Here is a 24,856-nt window from a genome sequence, read left to right on the forward strand (position 1 = left end):
AGGGGTAATTAGGGATGGGGAATAAACACCAGCAAAGCCCACATCCCATGAATGAATAAACAAAAATTATCGTCGCACTTACATAGAATCGCACCTTGGCGCCTGTGTGGAGGGCTAGCCCGATTCGGGGCTACCATCAGGTGGCGCCTTTCCCTCTCAATGAAGAGGATCAGAAGTTGGCGCTGTTGGCGGGATGTAATTCCCGGAGTTACCTGCGGGTGGCGATGTTTGCGGCATGTGATTCCCGAAGTAGCCAGCGGGCGGCGCTGTTTGCGGGCGTATGTTTTCCCGGAGTAACCGGACGGGTGGCGCTATATGCGGGGGGGGGGGGGGGTGTGATTCCCGGATTTACCAGCTGGCGGCGATGTTTGCGGGTGTGTGATTCCCGGAGTTACCAGCTGGCGGCGATGTTTGCGGGGGTGTGATTCCCGGAGTTACCAGCTGGCGGCGATGTTTGCGGGGGTGTGATTCCCGGAGTTACCAGCTGGCGGCGATGTTTGCGGGGGTGTGATTCCCGGAGTTACCAGCTGGCGGCGATGTTTGCGAGGGCTGTGATTCCCGGAGTTACCAGCTGGCGGCGATGTTTGCGAGGGCTGTGATTCCCGGAGTTACCAGCTGGCGGCGCTGTTTGCAGGGATGTGATTCCCGGAGTTAACAGCTGGCGGCGATGTTTGCGGGGGCGGTGATTCCCGGAGTTACCGGCGGGTGGCGCTGTTGTGGGTGGTTTTCCGCGCATGCGCGGTGTGGGCTGGAGTTGGGGAATATGGCGGAAGCTCCAGTGGAGGAGAGCGTGAGCCCGATCCTGTTACCAGGCACCGGCTCGGTAGCAACCGGCCTCCTGAGCCAGCTGCACGCAACTTCCTGGGATCCGACACTCAGCACCGACTGGGACAGCGAGAAGCCTTCACAGCCCTGCCTGCTCCGGATCAAAAGGTAATAACCATCCGGGGGAGGGACACAGAGCAAGAGACAGCCGGACAACCCGGGGGAGGGGGGGAGGGGGGAGGGGGCGGCGGGGACGGAGGGCTGGTTAAAGGAGTAGGGAGGGGAGAGGCGAGGAGGGGTTGTGGGAAAAGGGACAGGAAGGAGGAGAGGGTGCGGGGGGGGGGGGGGATGGAGGGGGGAGGGTGAGTAGGGGTTGGAGGAGAGGGTGTGGGGGGGGGAAGGAGTGTGGGGAAGAGGGGAAGGGTGTGGGGAGAGCAGGGTAGTGGGTGAGTGAGGGGGGGAGAGGAGGTGCTGTATGACGGGGGGGAGAGGGGGGTGATGGGTAGAGCAGGGGGTGGGGAGAGAAGGGGGCAGTGAGTACAGGGGAAAAGGGGTGGTAAGTGCTGTGGAGATGGGGTGTGTGGGGTTGGGGGAAAAGAAGTCGGTGGGTGGGAAGAGGAGGGTCAGGAGGACAAGGGTGGGAGAGAAGGGTGAGGGAAAGGGTTGGGGAGGAACAGAGGATAGAGGAGGGTAAGGGGAGGGGAGATGGCAGGGAGAGTGGAGGGAAGCAGGGTGGGGGAAAAGGGCAGTGGGTGAGGAAGAGAGGTGGGGGGTGAGGGAAGGGATGATTTGGGAGTCTTGGTGCCCAAACATTTTCTGATCTGAGCCTGAATATTCTCAATGACTGAGCATTCACAACTCTGAGGTTGAGACTTTTCAAGATTTCCAACCCTCTGCGGTAAGATATTTCTCCTCCTTGGTCCTAAATGGCTGGTCCCACCCCTTATCCTGAGACTGTGCCCCTTAGCTCTAGGCTGTCCAGCCAGGGGAAAACAAGATACTCAGCATCTTCCCTGTCAAACCCCTTAGCATTTTATGTTTCAATGAGATTTTTTTTATTATTCTGGGGAACAGAGACCTAGTCTCAACCTCTTAAAGGACAATCCACTCCTCCCAGGAACCAGTCTAGTGAACTTTCATAGCACTCCCTCTAAGGCAGGTATAGTTTCCCTTCAGTACGAAGACTCAAACTGGTTCACATTACTCCAGGTATGGTCTCAACAAATCCCTATACAATTGCAGCAAAACTTTTTTGCTTTTATACTCCAATCATAAAGGCTAATTGAGGGTGGGAGGTGGGTGAGACGGTGGTTGTGGGGGAAGATGAAGTTGACAGGTGAGGGAGAAACTGGGAGAAGGGGAGAGACGGTGCAGGTGACTGAAGGAGAAGAAACAGGTGGAGTCTGAGACCGTGGGTGTGGTTCAGTAGTCCCCTCAGCTGAGCCGCAACTCCAGTCACACCTCTTCCAAGCCCAATGCTCCCCAACCAGTGTTCCTCTTTCATTCTTAAAAATTCCCCAACCACTTTCAAAATATCCAGTTAAATTTTTTTATCCTCTGAGCCCAGTAAATAACCAACCACCTACCCTTGCCCTTTCCTCTGAGATCGGGGATTGTGCTTTGGCCGGATCTCTGACCTTTGCTTTCATTATGTGTTGATGGCGTGGGGCTCTGGTCTTGGGCCGCTCTCTGCTGCGGGCTTGGGGTCTTTTCTCCTCCTTCGCTGTCTAAACTCCCAGATGTTGGGCTTCATATGAGTTGATTGCTGACCAAGACCATGTCAACACTTCAATGGTTTGCAGATGTTCTGCTGAACGTTTTGTACATCATTTGTCTTCTCTAGTTTTAAATGCCCTGTTAGGAATCTTGAATGGTGAGGCTTAATCATTATTTGCAAGCAAGCGTAGACCTTTATAGAATAAGAGCAGTGTGGAGCTGGAGGCTGGGTAGCTAGTTTCATCTCTTAAAAAAGTACCAGTGAGAGCCTTAAAAAAGAAAAAAGCCTGCATTTACATAGCGCCTTTCATGCCCTCAGAATATCCCAAAGCACTTCGCAGTCAAACTACTTTTGAAATGTAGTCACCATCGTAATGTAGGAAACACAGCAGCCAATTTGTTCATCTTCATAATCAAATGCACTTTAAATGCTAGAATGTGATCAAAGTTCTGTTTTAGAATTTGTTTATGGTTCACTTTTAACTGCCAATGCTGCTGTTCTGGACAAAGAATTCTGTTCAGTCAGCTGCTGGAGAGGGGCATCAATGTTGATAGCACAGTGAAACATCCTGATGGGAGAATATTATTTGAATTAAGGAAATAAGTAGATTCGAACCATATTGGGAATAACCATTTTTTTCAACAATAACAGTTTACATCTTTAATGCAGTGAAATATCCCTAGACACTTCACAGGAACACTATCAAACAAAATTTTGCAGCAAGCCACCTCAGGACAGGTGTCCAAAAGCTTGGTCAAAGAGGTGGATTTTTAGGAGTGCCTTATAGGAGGGGAGAGAGACGGAATAGTTTTGAAGGGACTTCCAGGGCTTCTAGCCCATGCAACTCTTCAGCTCCGTAGCTGAATGGGCAGTAATGGCAGACTGATGGAAACCCCCCCCAGGACTGAAGGAAACCCCGCAGGACTGAAGGAGTACAGAGATCTCACTGGTTGTAGGGCTGGAGGAGGTTACAGAGATAGGAAAGAGTGAGGCCATAAATAGATTTGAATACCAGAATAAGAATTTTCAAATAGAGGCGTAGAATTGATTGGCAATTCTGTGCGATTACTGTTGCTACTCCCAAAATGACTCATAGGTTACATTCTAAGAAAAAAATCGCAGCAAACCTTCTTATTCACACAAGGCCATGAGGAAATGCAGTTTTTGGTTAAGTATCAACTAAAGCTTCCTCTCTGTATTCATAGGATAACTGAAATATCTTGCTGAAATCTGATGTTACTGTAGGCCTACCTGGTGAATACTGTTCATGTGTTCTATCCAACTGGCCCCAGAGGCATATTAGTCTCTCGAACGGTCGTGTTTAAATGATCACTGTGGGATCTTTGCAATGAATACAATTGGGCAGCACACCAAGATTAGGGTTCATGAGATAGGGGGTAACAGCTTGGTTTTAGGACAGAAAGCAGAATAAATGAGTTATTTTTGGGAGGGCAGTGTGTAGCTGGAGGAGTGCCATAAGGATGAGTGTTTGGACCTCAGCTATTTACAATCTATATTAGTGAATTAGATGAGAGGACCCAGTATGATAGGAAACAGAGAGATAAATGAATAAATACACCCAAGTTTGTTGATGATTTAAAAAAAAACTGGCATTTATATAGCACCTTTCATGACCCCCAGACATTTCAAAGCATTTTACAGCCAAATAAGTACTTTTTGAATTGTAATCACTGATATATAAAAAAAAAGACAACCTGCAAACTCCCCCAAACAGCAATGTGGTAACGGCCAGACAATCTGGTTTTTGTGATGTTCGTTGATAATGCCCAGGATGCTGAGAATAACTATCCTGCTGTTCTCTGAAATAGTGCCATAGGATCTTTAACGCCCACTGAGGGGGCAGATGAAACGTTGGTTTCATCTGAAAGACAGCAGCTCCGGCAGTGCAGCACTCCTTCAGTACTGTACTGTCAGCCCGTGATATTTGTGATCAACTCCTGGAATGGGGCTTCAACCCACAACCTGCTGAATCAGAGACAAATGTGCTACCAACTGAGCCATTGCTAATACCTAACATAAATGAGGAAGTAAACTGAGGAGCGCACAAAGAAGCTGCAAAGAGATATATGCCAGTTAACTGAGCAAAATAGAGAATAATGCGTGGCCACTTTGGTCAGAAGAATGGAAAAGCAGAATATTTTTTAAACAACGAGACGTTTAAATACAGGAGTTTCAGGAGATTTAATGTTCTTGTACACATTACAAGAAGTTAGCATGTATTTACAGCAAGCAGTTAGGAAGGTAAATTGTATGTGTTAGCCTTTATTGCAAGGGTTGGTATGGGGGAGGTTTGGGGGTGGTGTTGCGGGTGCTGCAGTATAATGGTAAGGGAGTCTTGTTGCAATTATATAGGGCCTTGGTGAAACCACACCTGGAGTTCTGTGTACAGTTCTGATCTCCTTTAAAGATGAAAGGACTGTCCTAGGCGGAGAGATTGAGTAGAATGAACCTATGTTCTCACAGAATGAGAGGTGATCTCATTGAAATGTATAAAATTCTTAAAGGGAGCATCGCCAAGATCAAGGGAAGATGGTGGCATAGTGATAATGTCGCTGGACTAGTAATTGAGACACCCAGATTAATGCTCTGGGGACATGGGTTCAAATTTCACTAGTCTCAGTGATGATGACCATGAAACTATCATTGATTGCTATAAAAACCTGTCTGGTTCAGTTATGTTCTTTAGGGAAGGAAATCTGCCAGCCTTACTCAGTCTGGCCTACATGTGACACCAGACACACAGCAATGTAGTTGACTCTGAAATGACTTGGCAAGGTCAGTTCAAGGGCAATTAGGGATGGGCAACAAATGCCAGCGATGCCCACATTCTGGGGAGCTAGACTTTTGAGCATTAATAAAGGACCTTTTATCCATTCAGCTGTTGGCTCTGGAATTTGCCTTCAAGCTTCTAAGGCACCTTATTGTGAGGATTCCTGTAGATGCAAACCCCAGGTCCGGTGTTCGGCTGCCATTGTTCTGCCTTATGGGCTGCAATGAATCAGTCACCTGGCTTCAGACTGCCGAGTTCCAGTGATTAATGCGGAATAAGGTGAAATAAGCTGAGTTGCTTAAATCTGGAATCTCTCTCTTTCTCAGCTCACAAGTTATATCTCTATGAGACTCATAGTTTTCATTTCTTTGAGAAATAGAATGCATTGTGGAATTCTATCCTATAATGCTGGGAAAAGTTGCTGAATCCTAAGCAATAAAAAATGGAATTTAACGTGATCAGCCACTTGAACCCTGTCTTTATAAAGCAGCCCTAAACTGCACTGCACTCCCAAACTCTGGTTTACTAACCTTCAACAGCAGCAACTTGCGATATTTGCTGAGCTATCAGTCCCTGGGTGATGAGTGAGAGAAGCCCAAGATAACTCAAACCATTGTTTAACTTCTCTTGCTTTGCTTGTGGCAGACGCAGCTCCATTTGGACTGGCGCCACCTGTGATAGTCCACTCTGAAAGTAGGACTTTCTGATTCCTGGCTGTAATCCAATGGTAACCTCTTTACATTGCAAATTCAAAACAGTTAGCTCTGTAAATGGCCCCTGAAGGTTCCATAACCATCGTCCATTGAAATTTACTTTAATTAAGTATGTCATAGGATTATATTCTGACCAGCAGGTCAAGAACCTCTGAGGTGTCTGGATGCTGAAGCATTTGCTTAACTTTCATCTGCATCTACCCGTGAAGTTTGCTATGTTCAGCAGCATACACATCCTTCTCTTCTCTCTTGTTTTCTTTTCCCATTTCCAGTGAAGTCTGTCTTTAAAGGTGTAATCTGTCCTTGAGCAGGAAGATGAACAGGGATAGGCATTCTTCATTTTGATTGTGCTAACTTCATGCATAAGTGAAATCGTGATTTTTGTCAATTGACACAGTTCCAGGACTGCCCCATCCTACCAATAGTTGGTGAATGGTTATGGATTGTCATGTCTTTTTAAGCTAAGTGCCCACCTCCACTCTGGAGCTCACTTGAAGGGATTGCTAAACCTGACAGAGCAAGATCGCTCAATTAACAACTTGCTTTGTTACCACACCTTTTCATGTGAAAGAATGCCCCAAGGGATTAACAGGAGGAAATATAAAATAAAATGGATATTGAACCATAATGGGAGTGTTAGACGCTTGGTTTGGTTTCAAGAGATGTGAATAAGAAAGGTCCAGAAAATAGCACTAAGGCTACTGAAGGCTTACTGCTTATGGAGAGATAGAGGGATAAAGGGTGCTGAAAGTAAATAAGGCTGGAGGAGGTGAAAGAAGTGAGATGGGGTAAAGCCATGGAGAGATTTGAAGATGAAGGTGTGAGGGTGGAGATTTTAAATTCATTGCATTGGCAACGGAACCAACTAGGGACAGGCAGCAGTATCTGAGCAGACATTAGTGTGGGACAGATGGGTATCTGAATTTTGAATGGTTTGGAGTTTATAAATTTTGGAGGATTGAAGGCTGGGAGGAGAGGGTTGGGAAAATCAAGTGTAGAACTGGCTTAAAAAATTGGATAAAGACTTATCAGCTGCAGTACAGAAGCTGATGGTGTGAATCTGGAGCTGAACAATTTTTCTGATTGAGGATGTAGATTTGAAGCTCAGCTTTAGGGCAAATAGGACGGCAAGATGAGTCAGACCGAGAGCATGACTAGGTGTCAGTTTTGAGGGAGCAGAGTTTACTATGGGTGCTGAAAACAATTGCTTTAAATTCTCATGTTTCAGTAGAATGTCAGCTCACCTTGTATCATCAGGTCAAGTAACTCATCTCTGTCATTTCTCTAAAGGGGAACAGGGGCTTTCACGGAGCTGGCGCATGCACAATGGAGCGAACATCTCTACGTGGCTCAGTGTAGATTTTGTTTGATAATGCTCTATGGGATATCTTACGATGTTAGCGGTGTTGTATATGCTATATGAAGAATGGTCACAAGGCCATGGCGCAGGAGGACTCCAGCAGCTGCGAAATCAAACTGCAGTGCCTAATCAAGACCTTCAGGAGAGATGGAGTAAATGGGGTTAAGAGAGCAGAAATCGCTGTATTTATGACCCTTGGTTTTAGATTCCCCAACAAATAGAAACACTATCTCCATATCTACCCTTTTCCTACCCCTTCATAATTCTAAAGACCTCTATTGGAATGATTGTTTGGGTTATCGTTTTCTTCCATTCTTTTGCAAATTTAACATTGAATATGTTTTAATATTTTGCTTTATTTTGTGCTGCAGGGATATCATGTCTATTTACAAAGAACCACCACCAGGGATGTTTGTTGTCCCAGACCCGCAAGATATGACTAAGGTGCGATGGAGACGTGTTACCTGGTGCACGGTGCAGTATTTAATGTAGCATCCAAACAGTTAGAACGTTAAAAGACAAAATAACTGCGGATGCTGGAAACCTGAAATATGAACAGAAAATGCTGTACTCAGCCCATCAGGCAGCATCTGTGAAGAGAAATAAAGTTAATGCTTTAGTTTTGTAATCTTACATCAGAAATTGAAACATTAACCAATGCTGAGTGTTTCCAGCATTATCTGAACAATATTAAAGCTTTGGATTCATTACTCCAGAATATATTTATTTTAAATTAATTAGCAAAAACCAGAGATAATATTAGAATATTTTAAGTAGTGAGTTGTTACGATCCGGAATGCATTATCTGAAAGGGCAGATTCAGTAGTAACTTTCTGAAGGGAATTGGATAAATACTTGAAAAGGTAAAAGTTGCAAAGCTTTGGGGAAAGGGCACATGAATAGGTCTAATTGGATAACTCTTTCAAAGTGCTGGCACAGGCATGATGGGCAGAGTGGCCTTCTGTGCTGTATCATCCTATGATTCCATTTGTATAGATAAAATTAAAACTACACAATGTGGTGTTGCATCCACTAAATCATGGAAAAGTGTGGTGATCAGGCGAAACAAAGTTTGAAGGTTGCGGATCATGTGTGCAGATGTAATTCGCTCCCCATTTTACAGTCAGATTTTTTTATATTCCATTACAAATTCCTGGAACAATATTTATAATGGAAGCTGCTTGTGTGAACTTATTACCAGATAATCGCACCCTTCTTTCAGTGACATTACAGCACAGGAAGTGGATTGCACTTCACTTAGAGTGTAAGAAGTTTACATACACCTTTTCTATTACAAAAGTGAACATGTGAATTTAGAGTGGTAAAAGTTCACAGGAAGTGTGCATTTGGAAGATTTTTTTTTACATCATTACAACACAATGTTGTATAAAGAGAAACATCAGCCAGATTGTGTTTAGGGAATGTAATTTACTGCAGCTGCCCTGAAGGGTCGATTTGTACATACCGCTTCGTGTGGTACTCAAACTTACAAACCCAGAAATCATTGATATGTACTGGCCTAATGGGTGAATATCAGGGTGGTAGTTGTGTTGCAATTGGCTGTGGGAGCCCTGGGTTCGGAAGACAGGGAGACTTATCAGGATGAGGATATTAGCTAGGGCTCTTGCCACAGTAGTCCACTGAACCCCTTGCAGGAATGTGCATAAACTGTACTCCATTACAATCCCCCCAGCAAGAAAATGATCAGACAAATATGAATTATAGCTGGAATTCCAGCTGATAGCCAGCACCACCTGCCCTGTCTCCCCCACCTCTAACCCAGTAGCACCGAACCCTGAAACGGGTCTTACTCTTCCCTAATTGAGATCAGCTTACTCAGTATATGGTGGGAATTGAACCTGTAAATTTCCCATTAGTTGTAAAGTGCACAGGGAGGATGACAATCAAGATTTTTTTTCTTTATTCTTTCAGGTGATGTGGGTGTCGCTGACAAGGCCAGCATTTGTTGCTCATCACTAATTGCTGTTGAACTGAGTGGCTTGCTAGGTCATTTCAGATGGCAGTTAAGAGTCACATTGCTGTGGGTCTGGAGTCACCTGTAGGTCAGACCAGCCAAGGATGGCAGATTTCCTTCTCTAGAGGGCCACTTGCATCTAGAAGGAAAAGGGCAGCAGATACATGGAACACCACCACCTGGAAGTTCCCCTCCAAGTCACTCACCATCCTGACTTGGAAATATATCGCCGTTCCTTCACTATCGCTGTGTCAAAATGCTGGAACTCCCTCGCTAACTGCACTGTGGGTATACCTACACCACAGGTACTTCAGCAGTTCAAGGAGGCAGCTCCCCACCACCTCCTCAAGGGCAATTAGGGATGGGCAATAAATGCTGGCCTAGCCAGTGACGTCCACACCCCGTTAATGAATTTTTTAAAAATTAGTGAACCAAATGGGTTTTTGCAACAATTGATAGTTTCATGAGCACCATTACTCAGACTAGCTTTCAATTCCAGAATAATTAATTAATTGAATTTAAATTCCACCAGCTGCTGTGATGGGATTTGAACCCGTGTCCCCAGAGCATTCACCTGGGCCTCTGGATTACTAGTCCAGTAGCATTTCCATAATGGGGAGATGTTGATGTAGTGGTAATTGTAATGCTCTATTGGATGCAATAAGAAAGTGTTTTGGTACCAGTTTAATGTATTCCACCATTTTACACTGGAAATTTTCCCCCCTGCTGACTTTACTGGGCATTTACTTTACTGGGATTGCTGTTCTTTTTCTTTTCCCTGCAGATTCACGCACTAATTACAGGACCTTTCGACACACCTTATGAAGGAGGCTTTTTTCTTTTCCTCTTTCGCTGCCCTCCTGACTATCCTATCCACCCACCGAGAGTCAAGCTCATGACAACTGGAAACAGCACTGTGCGGTTTAACCCAAACTTCTACCGGAATGGCAAAGTGTGCCTCAGCATACTTGGGTATGCTCAGATTAAATAACAGCTAAGAGTGGATCATGCATATAAAATAATGGGCTCTGGATAAATGACAGGCCTGGCCTGTAAACTACTGAGTAAATTTAGGGCTAAATCCAAAGACAAAAATCAATTAGATTCACATTCCCCCCACTAACCCTCCTCCTCCCCCATCTTAAACCATCCCTTATTTTGTCTCATATTTGCAAATAGCTTTTTGAAATTTCTAAGAAATGTGTCAGGAAGCTGGATCACGTATAAAGAGACCCTGATGTTGAAGCTATACAAATTCACAAGCACAGAGCAACAGTCAGCCCTTCACATCAGAGATGCAAAACATTTGTGCATTTTAATGTGCGAATGTGCAATTACAGTTTAGTCCTTTTCAGGAATTTTACAGCGGTGTCGTGATGTCTGTTTATCTAGGATATGAAGTCTAGGCTTAATCTGTCTGGAACACCCATTCAAACCAGTGATGTTGATCGTTTTAAAGAGTGACTACTTTAAGTATCCCTATGTTTTGCACATGAAACGGAAATTGAAGTGATAGTTCATAAAATGTTGGGATGGTTTTGAGTCATCACTAGTCCGCTACTAAGAACTTTCTGCTGTATCTTAAGACACTCTTTTCTTTTAAAGCACATGGACAGGGCCTGCCTGGAGCCCGGCCCAGAGCATCTCTTCTGTACTCATATCCATTCAGTCCCTTATGACTGAGAATCCATATCACAATGAGCCAGGTTTTGAACAGGTGAGCTGAAGTACCTTTTAATCTTGGTAAAATTTTGAGATTTGCTTTTACATTTGTAACTTTGATTTAAAAATAAAAGCTTTTAAGGCATAGTTGGATAAGTACATGAGGAAGAAAGGGATAGAAGGATCCATTGGAAGCTAAATGAAGTAGGGTGAAGGCAAGTGCCTATGGAGCGTAAATCATTTGGGCTGAATGGCTTGTTCCAATACTGTAGGAACACTGATATTATGTCTTGAGAGATTCTTGATGATCTCCAGAGAGCTGGGGTGTGTAAAACGTGCTGGGATCAGGGCTATATACTTGACGATCTTCAAGTTAAAAATTCCTGTCAATCCAACCTTCAGTACTAATCTGCAGTTTCAAAAAGTCCAATTCTTTCCCTCGTATCTGTAAGTCTACCCAATGTGATGTTGAACCGTAGAGGATGGGACAGTTCTGGGTTCCAGTCAGCACTGGTGTCGAGTTTGCTGACCCTAACAGGACTGGTGGCCTTGATATCCTGTATTGGGAAGAGGAAAAGCATCTAGTTACTCCACTCACCATATATTGACCTCTGCTGGAAGCATGCATGGGTTAAAGGAACGATTTTGAGTGGTGTCTTTGTTAAATACCTATCACTATCCACTATCAAAGCTCACATGTGGATGTGGATGAGGAATTCAGGGTTGTTGCATGAAAACTCCTCCAAATTCTTAAGATCTTCACAAGAGAAGTAAAAAAAATACTGTTTATCATTGATGGGCTTAGTTTTACATGTATAATTCACAACATGAGGTATTCCTAATGTTTCCTTAACAAGAACATCTTGCCAATGTTGGTATATGGTATCACACTCTCAAATCCAGGTACACGTTTGATCTTTTTCTTTTGAACTGCATGCTTATGTCCCCACACCCACTCCCTTGATCACTATCCAGTCTTTCTCTGAAGAAACATGTTGCTATCAGTTTGCCTAGATTCAGAACGAGGTGCCAGAGGTTGCAATCCTGAATGTTCCCCCATCAACTCCCCCTTCAGTGAGTTTGCGTGAACCTTTGTGTGGCCAGGATTGAACGCACTATGGTGGCCCCCATGGTCGAATAGTCTGCCAGCACTCACTGACCAGAAGATTGGTTGTGAGGCTGAGTACAGAGAGACCGCCAGCCCATTGAAATTCTACCTTTGGCGTCAGCACCTTAAAATTAGGGTAAATTGGAGGGAAAGGGAATGTTCTGTGTAATAAATATTTAAGACATGTATTTGCACATTATCTGTAAATTGCAAAATAAAACTTTTACCTATTTACTGTTTAGGAGAGACATCCCGGCGATAGTAAAAACTACAATGAATGCATACGGCATGAATCTCTCAGAGTAGCTGTCTGCGACATGTTAGATGGCAAGTGTCTGTGTCCAGACGCACTAAGGTAAATCACATATTGCATTAAGAGGTATAATTAGTAACCTACCATCCACTGTTGTATTGGAGCTAGACTTATCGTGCATAATAGGTCTGTTTAATTCTGTGTAAAATTGAATTGGTTTGGAAATTGATGTTCAAAATTGAGACTTTTAATTAGAGCAGATGAGGAGAAATGGTTTTTACTAGCAGGATGACACATTTAAGATAATTAGCAAAAAGAAGAGAGGAAATGAGGATTTTTTATGCAGCAAATAGTTGTGACCTGGAATGCACTGCCCTAAAGCATTGTGGAAGCAGATTCTATAGTATTTTTTCCAAAGGGAATTAGATATATACTTTAAAAGGAGAAATTTGCAGGGCTGTGAGAAAAGATTTGGGGGTTGAGTAGGACTTATCTTTCAAAGAGCCAGCACTGGTACAGTGGGCTGAATGGCTTCTGTGTTGTATCATTCTATTATTTCAAATTACTAGTTCACTATTGTGGTATATTGACACTTACCCACTGAAATATTTCAGAATTCTGTATTGCTTTCTAAAGAAATTGTTTATAGATGCTTGCTTTGTTGGTGGAGGCGAAGGAGGGTGTACAAAATAATTGAATCAACAAAAAGATGCTTTTCCAGTGAACTGTGTACAGATTGCTGCATTCAAACCAGATGCAGATGTAGCAGACAATCAGTTATGTGGGAAATTGTCGAAACCCAAAGCAAAGCTTTAAATCTTTGATTTTTAACTAACATTATAGATGTTTTTGACAGACAATAGGTGGAAAAGTTTGTAAAGGAAGAAGAACTTGCTTTTATATAGTGCTGTGTCAGAGCCTTTGTATCTCAAAAGGCTTTGTAGTTAATTACATTTGAAGTGATGTCATGTGGGCCAATACGGCAGCCAATTTGCACACAGCAAGAATCTGTAAACTGCTTTGAGTTGATCTTTGGTGATTTTGCTTGAACGAATCAATTTTGGCTAGACCACTGGGGAAAAGTTCCCACTCTTAATTGACCAGTGCCAGTGGATCCTTTACATTTACCCAAATATATAAGTGGGGCCTCACTTAACATCTTGCCTGAAAGGTGACTCATCCAACAATGTAGTACACTCTCTCTCAATACTATATTTTGTTGTCAGCTTAGATTTTGTGCTCAAGTCTCTGGCGTCGGATTGAACCCACAACCTTTTGGTTCAGGGCTGAGTACCCACTGAGCATAACTGATGTTGTGATCAGAAAGCAGATTACTATACATAATACATGACTTCCAGTAAATTACGCAACTTTTTCATAAAGCCACCTCCTGCCTGTTCAAACATGTTGCAGAGGACAGCACATGTCTAATTTGTGAAGTAGTCAGCTATGTTTGCATTCAGTACACAGGGAACAGGACTCTGAGCAAGTTTTAGCTGTTGGCATAAGACTAGAATGCATTCTAGAATTCTGTGGTCCGTGAAGAAAGTTTTAATCTCTGATTTTTAAAAAAAATGTAGAGCCTTATTGCCTGACTTTTGCAACCCACCTCTGTCCCTGAGCAGACTGGCAATTACTCTAGCAGGTATTTTTCAGTTCAGTATCTTTCTGCTGGCATCTTCTGGCTGCACTGGAAATTTCTGCAGTATCTTTAAATCCTACACCAAGTAAAGCAAGCTTTCATCATCTTTGCCCTTCCATTTTGGACCTCAGAGGGATATTGTAGACAGCTGAACAGAACAGACAAAACACCTATTCTCAAATTTTGCCTTTTAAAAGTGGCGTAGTGCTTAGCATTTAACACTAGAAGGCTGAAGCATAGCTCCATATCCATCCTGACCACCAGCTGAGCTGCAAACTACATATCAGTCAACACTATACCGCCTATTTGCAGTTCCTCAAACATCACCCATTTCCATCCCTATCTCACTCTACCACCTGAAAATTCATAATTTCCTTTGCCATCTTCAGTCCCTGCTTTGCCAATACACTTCTCGATAATCTCCAGCATAGACTCCACTTAAGCTCCTAATTCTTCCAGATCCTGCCACCCACTTCCTATACTGCAGCATGTTCCCCTTATCTATCTTGCTTCTCCTTGGCGACCTCCATTGACCGTCTCCATTCTTCACACATCAGTTTCAAAAGTTTCAACCTCATTCTTTTGGCCTTGCCCTTAGTTGCTTGCAACCTTCTCCAGTTCTGCATCACTCCGCTCTTCCAACTTAAACGAACTACAAGTTCTTCCCCCACCCCTCCCAATCTACCATTGGTAGCTTTAATCAACCATGAAGCTCCTACATTATGCAATCCCTTCTCTCCAACTTGCTACGTTCTTCCCCAACTTCAAAGGTTTCTTCAAAAGAATACCTTTTCAACAGTGTCTTGGTGACCTCCATGACCCATCTTTCCTGCTCTTGCTCAGATCTGAAACTCAATTGTGAAGCACTTTGGTAGATTAAAAGCATTTTACAAATGTAAATAGATCTTTTATTGTTGTGTTTCTCACCCAGGCACCTGCCAATCACATCAAGTAAGCAAAGCCATATATAATTGTTCAGCCATCATAACTGCATCTGGCATATTGTAGGGCCCATGGTGAATAATGAAAGTTGATGGATAATCCAGATTCTTGGCTCACGTGTGGCATAGCATTACACTTGGCATGGGAATGAAGTCAAAAGCACGTTGAATTTAATCTTTCTTGGGTTTTGTGGTTGATTTATGCTGGGCAGGAGGTAGTTGGTATTCACAGAATCACTGAATTGTAAGAGCGCTGGAGGCCATTGGGCCCATTATGCCTGCAGCGGCTGTCCAAATGAACAGTTCCCTTATTGCCATTCTCCTGCCTTCTCCCAATAACCCTCCACATTCTTTCATTTCAGATAACAGTCTAATTCCCATTTGATGCTTCGATTGATTCTGCTTCCACCACACCCTCAGGCAGTGCATTCCAAACCCTAACCACTTGCTGCATGAAAAAGTTTTTTCTCATATCACTTTTGCCAATTACTGTAAATCTGTGCCCCCTCTTTCTCTATTCTGTACTATCTTATTACTATTTTGCACAACGATTTGTTGGTTACCTAGGTTTATTTTAAAATGTCTTTTTTTAAATTCAGCTTCTTTGAAGACTCATAAAGTTCATAATACTGTGATCATAGTTAAACCTAGCAATCTTGGTAGCAACTGTTAGAGGCACTGAGCATTTAGCCAATTCTATAGGCAACTCAGTTGTCCAATGACTAGATATATTTTATGAACTGACAAATATGGGGTTCTCAAATATCACAGAGGTTGAGAGTTGCACAGGAAAACAGTGCTTCTTCGCAGACTGATCCCTTTATCCCTTTCAACCACCTATCTGGTGAGTGCTTCAATTTAGGAGCAATGGACAGTACGCAATTTGGAAGTGATTTCTTTCAGTTAATAGTGAATAGTTATATAGAAAACAGGCACTAACCATTTATTAAGTAACAAAAAAGACAGCACCACTGTAACTTTCTATTTTTAGACTGTGCTTAGTACACAGGAAAATCACAAAGTTGCTCAAAGACATTGCCTGATAGTGTGCCTAAATTTGGCCCAATAGCAACATTTTGGCAATTATTAAAAATAAAATTCTGTATTAGAAAGGCTCACTCAAGCTTCTGGCTGATAACTGGAAAAAGTATATTGGAGATTTCGAGTCCATGATTTTGCATTGAATGGATCAAAACAGCTAAGATTCTGCCCTGTTTACTCAAAAGACTTGCTACAAGGCCATTAATCAATTACTGAACATTTCTGTTAATAGTTTTTTCACATGGTTAGGTTTGCAAATTAGTTAAAAGTCTGTAAATACAGGACCTGAAAGACGCATTTTTACTGGAGTAAGTTAAATTTTATTTCAATATGGATGCACCAAGCTGAAATATTCGCCACTTAAACTACTGAATGATAATTATTGTGATGTTTTCCGTTCACTCAGAAGTGTGATGGAGAAATCTTTCATGGAGTTCTATGATTTCTATGAACTGTCTTGTAAGGACCGGCTTCATCTGCAGGGACAGACCATGCAGGTATCATCATCTCCTTCTCCACTTGCTCTTGCTTATCAAAAGTTGTCCTTAATCAGATGTATCTCCTCAAACCCCTCCCAACTTAGTGCTTGACCACTTCTGTCCTCAGCTAAATGATCACTGACTTTGTAAATAGCTCCCTTTTCATGTACATCATTCCTGCTGCCCCTTTAAGACTTCCAACAGCCCCTAACTTTTATAACAAGCCAAACTTTAACTGCCCCATTCCTAATTCTTATCACCTTCTAACATTAATAGATAAGGAGTATGTTTACTTAAAATTTATTCCTCAAAACAATAGGGTTTGCAGTATTACATGTTAGATGTTCACAGATCTATTAAGCGTGCAGTAATAATTGACAATTAAACGAGCTCTTAATTTTGCACTTACGACAAAACTTTCTCACGTTCCAGTTCTCTACTCTCTGTATGTGTTTGGTTAGCCCTTCAAATTCTGGAATATCTGTTCTAACACCCAATTTTTTTGTGCTTTTATTTTCTAATCCTTTGGTGTAACAAACCACACATTTCTGCGTTACCTAATGCAAATTAGCCTCTTGTCCCTTATTGGTAGCTTGGAGAAGAAATCCTGAACCAGCAGCATGCCCAAAATGCAATCTTCTTCAGTACCCTGGCCTGTTTGCAACATGACCTTCCAGGTGCAGATCAGCCTTAACAGTCATCTATGTACCCATTGAAACCCTACCAAACATTCCAGATGATTAATGTGGTCAACTTCACCTCGAAGGACAACAAGACAGAAGATAAGGGGAAGAGTTTTAACTTTTTCCATAGTCCGGAACAACTCCTCAGCTTCTTTACACTACTTAACTTTCTCAGGCAGGTTCTTATCTTTAGGCCTTCCTAACAAAGGAGCCTTTTCTGCCTCTTCCTGTGTATCAATCTCCTGCTTTGAAAAGGTTAATGTCATCCCTTCAGAACTTACCAACTAATTACTGGAATGTCTTTGAATTAGGTTTATTGTTTAAACTGACCATTGCTTCTCGGTCAGAATTCATCGGTTTGGTGGTCACTGCATCTAAATTAATTTATACTTCCTCAGATGGTCACATCATTACAATATAATGAGATCATTAGCAATATAACAGCAGATTTCAATACAACTGGCTTAACCCTTTCCTTGCGGATATGTATCATCACCCAGCTTTGTGCTCGTCTCACATTGCTGCCGTTCAAAATCCGCCACTCTGATTTCTGTCTTGCTTATGGCACAACAAGCATTTTAAAAAAGAAGACTTGCATTTGTATTGTGCCTTTCATGAATATTGGATGTCTCAAAGCACGTTATAGCCAATTAAGTACTTTTTGAAGTGTAGCCACTGTTGCAGTGCAGGAAATGCAGCAGCCAATTTGTACACAAATTCCCACAAACAACAATGTGATGATGACCATATAATCTATTTTTGTGATGTTGGTTGAGGGATAAATATTATCCAGGACACTGTGGAATAGCTCCCCTACTCCTTGAAATAGTGCCATGGGATCTTTTACATCCACCTGAACAGATAGAAGGGGCCTCAGTATAACACCTTACCTGAAGGACGGCAGCTCTGACAGTGCAGCACTCCCTCAAGTACTGCCTGGAGTGTCAGCCTTGATATTTTTCTACTCAAGCCCTGGAGTGGAACTTGAACATAGAACTTTGTGATTCAGAGGCAAGAGTGCTATCAACTGAGCCACAGCTCACATAGCTATGGTGAAAGTTAGCAGCTGCTTCCTTTTGTCAGGGAGACTGCAATGCATTATCCCTCCTTGACTGTTCTGTGACTTTGGATATGATCAACTACTCCATCCTCCAACACCACCATCTTACCTGTCGTAGGGTAGCCAATGTGTCTCCTACAATGGATACTCCTAATGGCTGCTTCTTCATTTAGAGGTTCCTTCCTTGGTCTTCTTCCATTCCACATCTGCATGCTGTTCGTTTGCAATCTTTTCAAAAGCAGAGGGTCAGCTTCTATGTGCCCACTGACAACACCAGATTCACTTCCCTGACACCTATATCTGTTATATTCTGCTGTCTGATTGCTATTTCACCTTGAAATTTTGGGCAAGGCAGTGTTATCTGCTGCTTAACATTAACAAGGTTAATAAAAGCCATTCTGTTTGAGTTCTGCTGGAAACTGCATCCCATTTCCCCAAATCCATCTCTGTTACTGGCTGCTGATTGACTCTGAAACCAACATGATCTTCATGTCCAGTTTGATCCGTGCGTTAGATCCCCGTATCTTATCCATTCCAAAGACTTCCATTTTCCTCCACCACAGCTAATGACACCCACCTCCATCCAAACCCCATTGTCACCAAAACCCCTTCATTATCTTCAGCCTCAGATTTGCCAATGTTCTTCTCACTGGCTCTGAAGAACCTACAAATCATTCAAAACACCACTGTCGATAGCTGCCCCGTTACCACCATAAAAACAACAAATGCTGGAAATATCAACAAGTTGGGCAGCACTTGTGGAGGCACCTCTCCACAAACAGACTGTACCTGTGTAATTCCAGCCTTTCCTCTGTTCGTTTAGTTCTAGCAGTCCTGTTGATTTTTGCTTATTTACTCCTTCTCAGCAGCTACCTTGGTCCTCTTTTAAAATTACATTCCCCAAAACATTCAAATCCTTGCCTTTGTTTGCCGATCCTTAAGGCATTTTCGCCCCCATCTTCCTAGTTCTTCAATGTCCTCCTGTCCCATGTCCCAGCTCACTCGCACTGTTCTGCCCATTCTGACCTGTATACTTTGAAATGTTAACAACAGTCAGTAATTGTGTGTGTGTGTTTTTTTTTACAGTGATTATCGCTTGAGTGCCTGTAAAGCGCATCAATAAAACTAAACAATTGTGTTTATATGGATCAGGAGCATAAAACTACTGAAAGCTGAAACTAGTCAAATTCTGTTTTGATATAATAGAACTGTCTTTTCTGGCGTGGTTTCAAATTGAGATGTATATTGTTAAAGAGAAAAGAAAATGTCAGGGGCACTTTTTGTTCAATGTATTAGATGGTATTTGTTTAAAAAGTTCACTGTAAAATGCTTGAGCACGTTTTTCTTCCTTTCACAGGATCCTTTTGGGGAGAGGCGAGGTCATTTTGATTACCAGACCTTACTGAATCGCCTGCAGGCCATAAGACAGCGATTGAAAAAGAAAAATGAAGAGGAAGCAATGGAGCCAGACTCTGACAGCAGCTCTTCAGGAACTGAGCAAGACAGTCAAGGCACTACCCACCCCTAGAATACGAACACTGGAGCAGACCATGTTTGTGATAGTGAGGATCCAAGGGAAGCTGAGCTGAAGCTCAGGTGTCCAGGAGCGAGACCTCTCGCATGGTTTTGTACATAGACCAAAGATCTGGCATCTTTGAGGGCAGCCTGTTTTACTCAGCTTTCGCTTTGTAATGCTAGAAAGGAGAGAATTGGCTTGGGTAAGAATCACATGATTATAATTTTAAAAAATATTTTAGCTCTCCAATCCATACTCTTTTTTTGCAGGGCACTGGTTTCACTGTAAAGTGTTGCTCTGTAATCTCCAGTGTACCCCACAAGATTTAGCCTTGTGCCTCATCCACATCAGTATAACCACCTGTAGGAGACAGTGTGGACAATTGAGTTTTTTTTATACTGAGATACACGTGAGAAACGTCCAAGTATTCACAGGTTACAAGTTTAGTCATCTTGCAACAGCACCATGTAGAGGAGTGCCCTGAGGCTGGTTTCTGTCAACTGTGTTTAAATGTTAACCTCAAAAGCTACAGAATTAATTTACTCCAAAGAAAACTTTTCTTGAGTATGTTGTCAGATCTGTTGCAAATGAGCACATGTACCTGTTTTAAAAGACCCTTTGATCTTGCTAACACAGTCCAACACTCTTTTGTTAAGTGCACAGCAAGTGATACAACTTGAAAGAAAAACTGTTTACTAAAGGGTTGCTTTTTATAAGCGTCCACATTAATGACATTTGATTGTAAAAGTTTAAATGTTCCCGTAATGAACAATAGCTCCTCACATTTAACTCACTTAGATAAAACCTGCATTATTTGTGTTTCTCTTTAATGGAGGATTTCTATAAAACTCACAAAACACACCCCTCACTGACCTATGGTACTGTATAGTTTGTGTTTCTGGTCCCCTCTCCTGGCAGAGTACAAACTTTAAAGGAAAAACGACTCTGATTTATCATAATGTGTTTTATTGGGCTTCCCAATCATGCATATTATTTAAAGGGAGATGTCTGCTTTGGTATATAACTGATCACCCAATTGAGAGAGACTTGATGTGACATTCAGTGCAGTTTGACATCTTTATTCCACACATTGGCAAATCTAAATGAATTTATTTCAGTCTGTGTTCTAATCACACAGGTTGTATGGTGGCTGCAAATTATGTGGGCTGGTAACTTATTCTATGATCTGTTATCCATGTTTAATAGCAGGCTTGCATGAGGAGAAGGGCTGTGGAGAATCAAGTGGAAACCATGATAAAAAATCAACCAGGAGCAATTTAGATTACTATTTTAGAAAAATCTGCTAAAACATCCTATTGACCAGTTGTCTCAAAGTCCTACATTGTGTATCTATAGGTAGGTGACCTCCTTTCACATCTCTCTAGGTCAGATTTGGGGATGATTTGTGGTCATAACAAATGCAGTCCTGGTTCGGCAATGTGTTGTTCAATTTTGTTTAAGTGACTTAAATCTTGAGGTAAATATAAATCTTTTTTCACATAGTTTGGCCTACGTACTATACCATTGAGATTGGACCCCCCTCAACTCCAACCAATTCGCTGAGTTCCCAGTGTTACCCCCTCATTCTCTCAAATGCAGGTTCAAATAGAGTCCAAGAAAAGAGACTGAAGCCAAAATTTTATCATCTCAGTCTGATCCAGTCAGCGTCTTTCTAACCTCTTTGACTCACTGTTGTCCATCCAGGATTTACTGGTTGGGTGAATGATATAAACTTACGTATTGCTGAAAAAAGGACATGTCTTTTTTCAGCAATACTCAAGTTCTGTACTACCAAACAACTATAAACTTATGTCTGCAAACACAGGAAACTTTTAAAATGAGGTTCTAGTTTCTATTTGAACAAACCTGACGTCACCATAAATAATTGTCACGCCCAATCGAATAATTCTCAGCATTGCTCATAACAATTTCATTCTCCCCATCCCCCAGCTCCCACTGACTTCCTTCCTTTACAAAGCAGAGTAGGTTTTTTTTACTGAGTACATTTATTAATTTCTGTATGTCTCCCATTCATGACTCCTGGCAGGACAAACCCGATTTTGCTTTGTGAGTGTCTGACTGAAAGGTGAAAAGTTCAACCAAGGTTTGTGGATGGGAATAATTTTTGTCAGACCAGAACAGGTGCATTACTGGGTTTATTAGGTGAAAAGTTCAGAAAGTGGTGGGGTCACTGACATCAATGAAACATATGCCCACCCTCTTTTGGAAGTAATGAGAGTTCCTGTGTCCTCTATCATTACAAGGGAGTCTCCCAAACCTTGCTCCCAGTTCCTCTGGTCTTGGTTCTGTGAACTAGTCACTAGAAATATAGAATACCTGGAGCATTGTACCTGATGCCCCAGTGCTATGATGCCACACTTTATATCACTCCTGAAACACGGCAATCATTGCTGTATTCCATAGTCATACAATGTTTAAAGAAGCATTTTGATGCCAAGATTTGACATGTGCAAAGTGACTAGTTAACCAGACTACAATGAATCTTTTGGAGACCAGACTTTTCCCCATCAGACAGATGGGGCCACATTGCAAGTCCAGAGTTTGAGAAGCTTGTACAGCCATGTGGCTGCACAATATCACAAGTACAGTTGAATTCACCCCATCACTTTGTTTCCATTGATCCAATTTTACAGCAAGTTCAGGGATAGCTCACTGCAGCTGACACCTTCCCCTCCATGTTACTAGACCTGCGCCTTTCAGCTGAAACACACTGTTGGAGACAATAGCATATTTGAACCTCAGGAAAAAAGACACTGCTTTTGTTTCCTCAGCTGCTCAGAACATGTCAGGAGTAAAGCAGCTCCCAATTCTCACAACTGATAATCTAAGGTCCAATATTACAGTCAGTCAAGTAATCTAAAATGAATTTTCAAATGATTCAACCCAAACCATTGACTAAGGAGTAATAGCTTAAAATCTCATGTTCTTTTATGCTTTAAATAACTATTACTCCTTATTCCCATTTCTGGAGCCAGCTTAATCACATTATTGTCATTAACTAAAAATATCTAACCCATTGTTACATAAGTTAGAGCAATAGGATTGTTAGCCTTCTCTAAATAATTTGCTGCTTTATAATGTCAGATTCTATTAATAATGATTAACCCATTTGTTGCCATGTTGAAGTGATTCCACCATTCACACACAAGCCATGTGAAAACAGGGATGATTGTGCAATTCTATGCACTGTGGTTTGTGCTGGTGAAAGTTAGACTGCGAAGAGACAAACCATAAAGTTTTCCCGTCTGTAAATAATCTAAGCATTTGATTCACTTTCATGGAATCAGATAAACATTTAGTTTCAGTATTTCAGCACAGTTAGCTGCAAAGAAACCTCAGGTCATGGGGCAGAATAGAGAGTATGATTTAGTGCTGGCTGTTTAGCGCCTGATCTGTACGTTGATATTATAAACCACCTCTTCACATCTTATGATCACTCTGCAAAAGTGACCAACAGAGCTTCTTTGAAGTTAAATCTCAGCACAGTATGCTACAAGGAAGAATTTGTGACAACATTGCTGGGAGCTTACTGCAAAATTACTCTTGCAGGTGTTTGCAACTTAGTCACTCCACCGGCCATACTGTGTGTGGCACAGTACTAGGATGGTCCCCGGCTGGTGTTGATTGAGCTGATCTCAGTGCTACAATTGTTCTCAACACCCCATGCCTGGGAATTGCAAACAGCAGGGCAGCAGTTCTAATCCTAGATCAATGCCCTTGACTCCTACAGAACATGAGCGTCACATGAGCACATGGATTGGATACAGCTACAGTGCCCCAGACAAATGAAACAGGAGGGTTTAACTAGGAATTGCAGGTGGGAAAGTTGCAAGAGGCAGACAAGAGTGGAACTGCTCCCAGCGATATTTGATGCCCTACTGTTATGGTTAAAATCTACAATGATTTATTATCTCCAAATATTGGCTGGAGTGCAGCCACTACAAATCTCTACATGATGGCAGTGTGCTAAACTATTGCTGTTTATCCTGTGAACTGTGGCTGGTTACAGTGCCATGGACCTAGTTCGAGTGAGGGGCTTGGGACTGTTTAGGAGTCAGTGGTTTTCTGAAATTTGTAGCCTTTAATACTGATCGCGTGGTTGGGTGATCCATGGTGAGTGGGGCTTAGGGTGTTATGACTGATCGCAGCAGAAAATGAGTCAGCCCTGTTGGTTGGTTCTAATTGAAGAATATCAGTTACCATATGGCATCATACAGATCAGGCTTGTCCCTGGACACCCAACCATGATTACCTTTTCAGGCGGTCCAAAAGGGAGACAATTTCTTTGTTTAGCACCAAGGACCACTTGGTCATAATGAATTTGATATGAATCCTTTGAGGTTTACCCAGGAGACAGTATTACACTGAACTCCAGCCATTAATTGTAGTGTACTGCTTAATGGACAGTATCCTGAACTCTTTTCTCAAAATAATACAAAGTATTTTTTATGTTCTACAGGCCTCCAGAAACCCATAAATGTATAATGTCCTTGGGTAATAAAGGAAAAGAATCCTGATTTGTCTAAAGTTTGAGGCAGATGATTTGAAACTTGACATAGAGACTTTACATCTCAATTTTCTTATCTCTCTAACTGATGTCTTCAATTAAGCTAAAATGGTTTGATGAGCTCTCCTGTCCAGTTGAGTTTGTAAATATGCCTGCCACTGTGGAACTAAGCCATACAGACCAGAGCTCACCAAGGTCCAAGTCTTTGGGCTGTTATCATTCACCTCAGCATCCATGGGTGAGGGATGTAGGAAACAATCCAGCCACTATTTCAGTTCCTGATCAGTGTTCAGAAACACTGCTGGAAAGTGCTCATTTGTTGAGTTTCGATCAGGTTAAGGTGTGATGAGGCACAGTCAAACAGCCTGCAATTTGCCTATTAAGAATGGCGTCTTGGACAAGGTACCAATAGAGCCTCAGCTGCTTGGCAAACATGCCTGGCTAGAGTTTGGTATTTTCAGGAAAGATGGGGAATTCGGGGGTGGGGGGAGAGGGTAAAGTTAGATGGGGGATTGTTTTGTGGAAATACCTTGTCTGGTAAAATATTTCTAAATTCCCTAAAATTAAACCACATTGAAGATGATATCCAGTGAGATGATCATTCCTGTTGTCCTTCTCATGT

At 42.2% G+C, this 24,856-nt stretch overlaps 1 protein-coding gene across 1 annotated transcript; it reads left to right on the plus strand.

Annotated features, from left to right (window-relative positions):
- Positions 1–757: 757 nt before the first annotated feature.
- ube2z (ubiquitin-conjugating enzyme E2Z) lies at positions 758–24,711 on the plus strand. Its single transcript, XM_041217583.1, has 7 exons — positions 758–933; positions 7,718–7,790; positions 10,106–10,293; positions 10,927–11,038; positions 12,334–12,446; positions 16,375–16,465; positions 19,548–24,711. The coding sequence occupies exons 1-7, from the start codon at positions 764–766 to the stop codon at positions 19,716–19,718; spliced, it is 918 nt and encodes a 305-aa protein (XP_041073517.1). The 5' UTR covers positions 758–763; the 3' UTR covers positions 19,719–24,711.
- Positions 24,712–24,856: the final 145 nt, after the last annotated feature.

This window comes from Carcharodon carcharias, chromosome 23 (genome assembly GCF_017639515.1).
Source record: "Carcharodon carcharias isolate sCarCar2 chromosome 23, sCarCar2.pri, whole genome shotgun sequence".
Taxonomy (NCBI): domain Eukaryota; kingdom Metazoa; phylum Chordata; class Chondrichthyes; order Lamniformes; family Lamnidae; genus Carcharodon; species Carcharodon carcharias.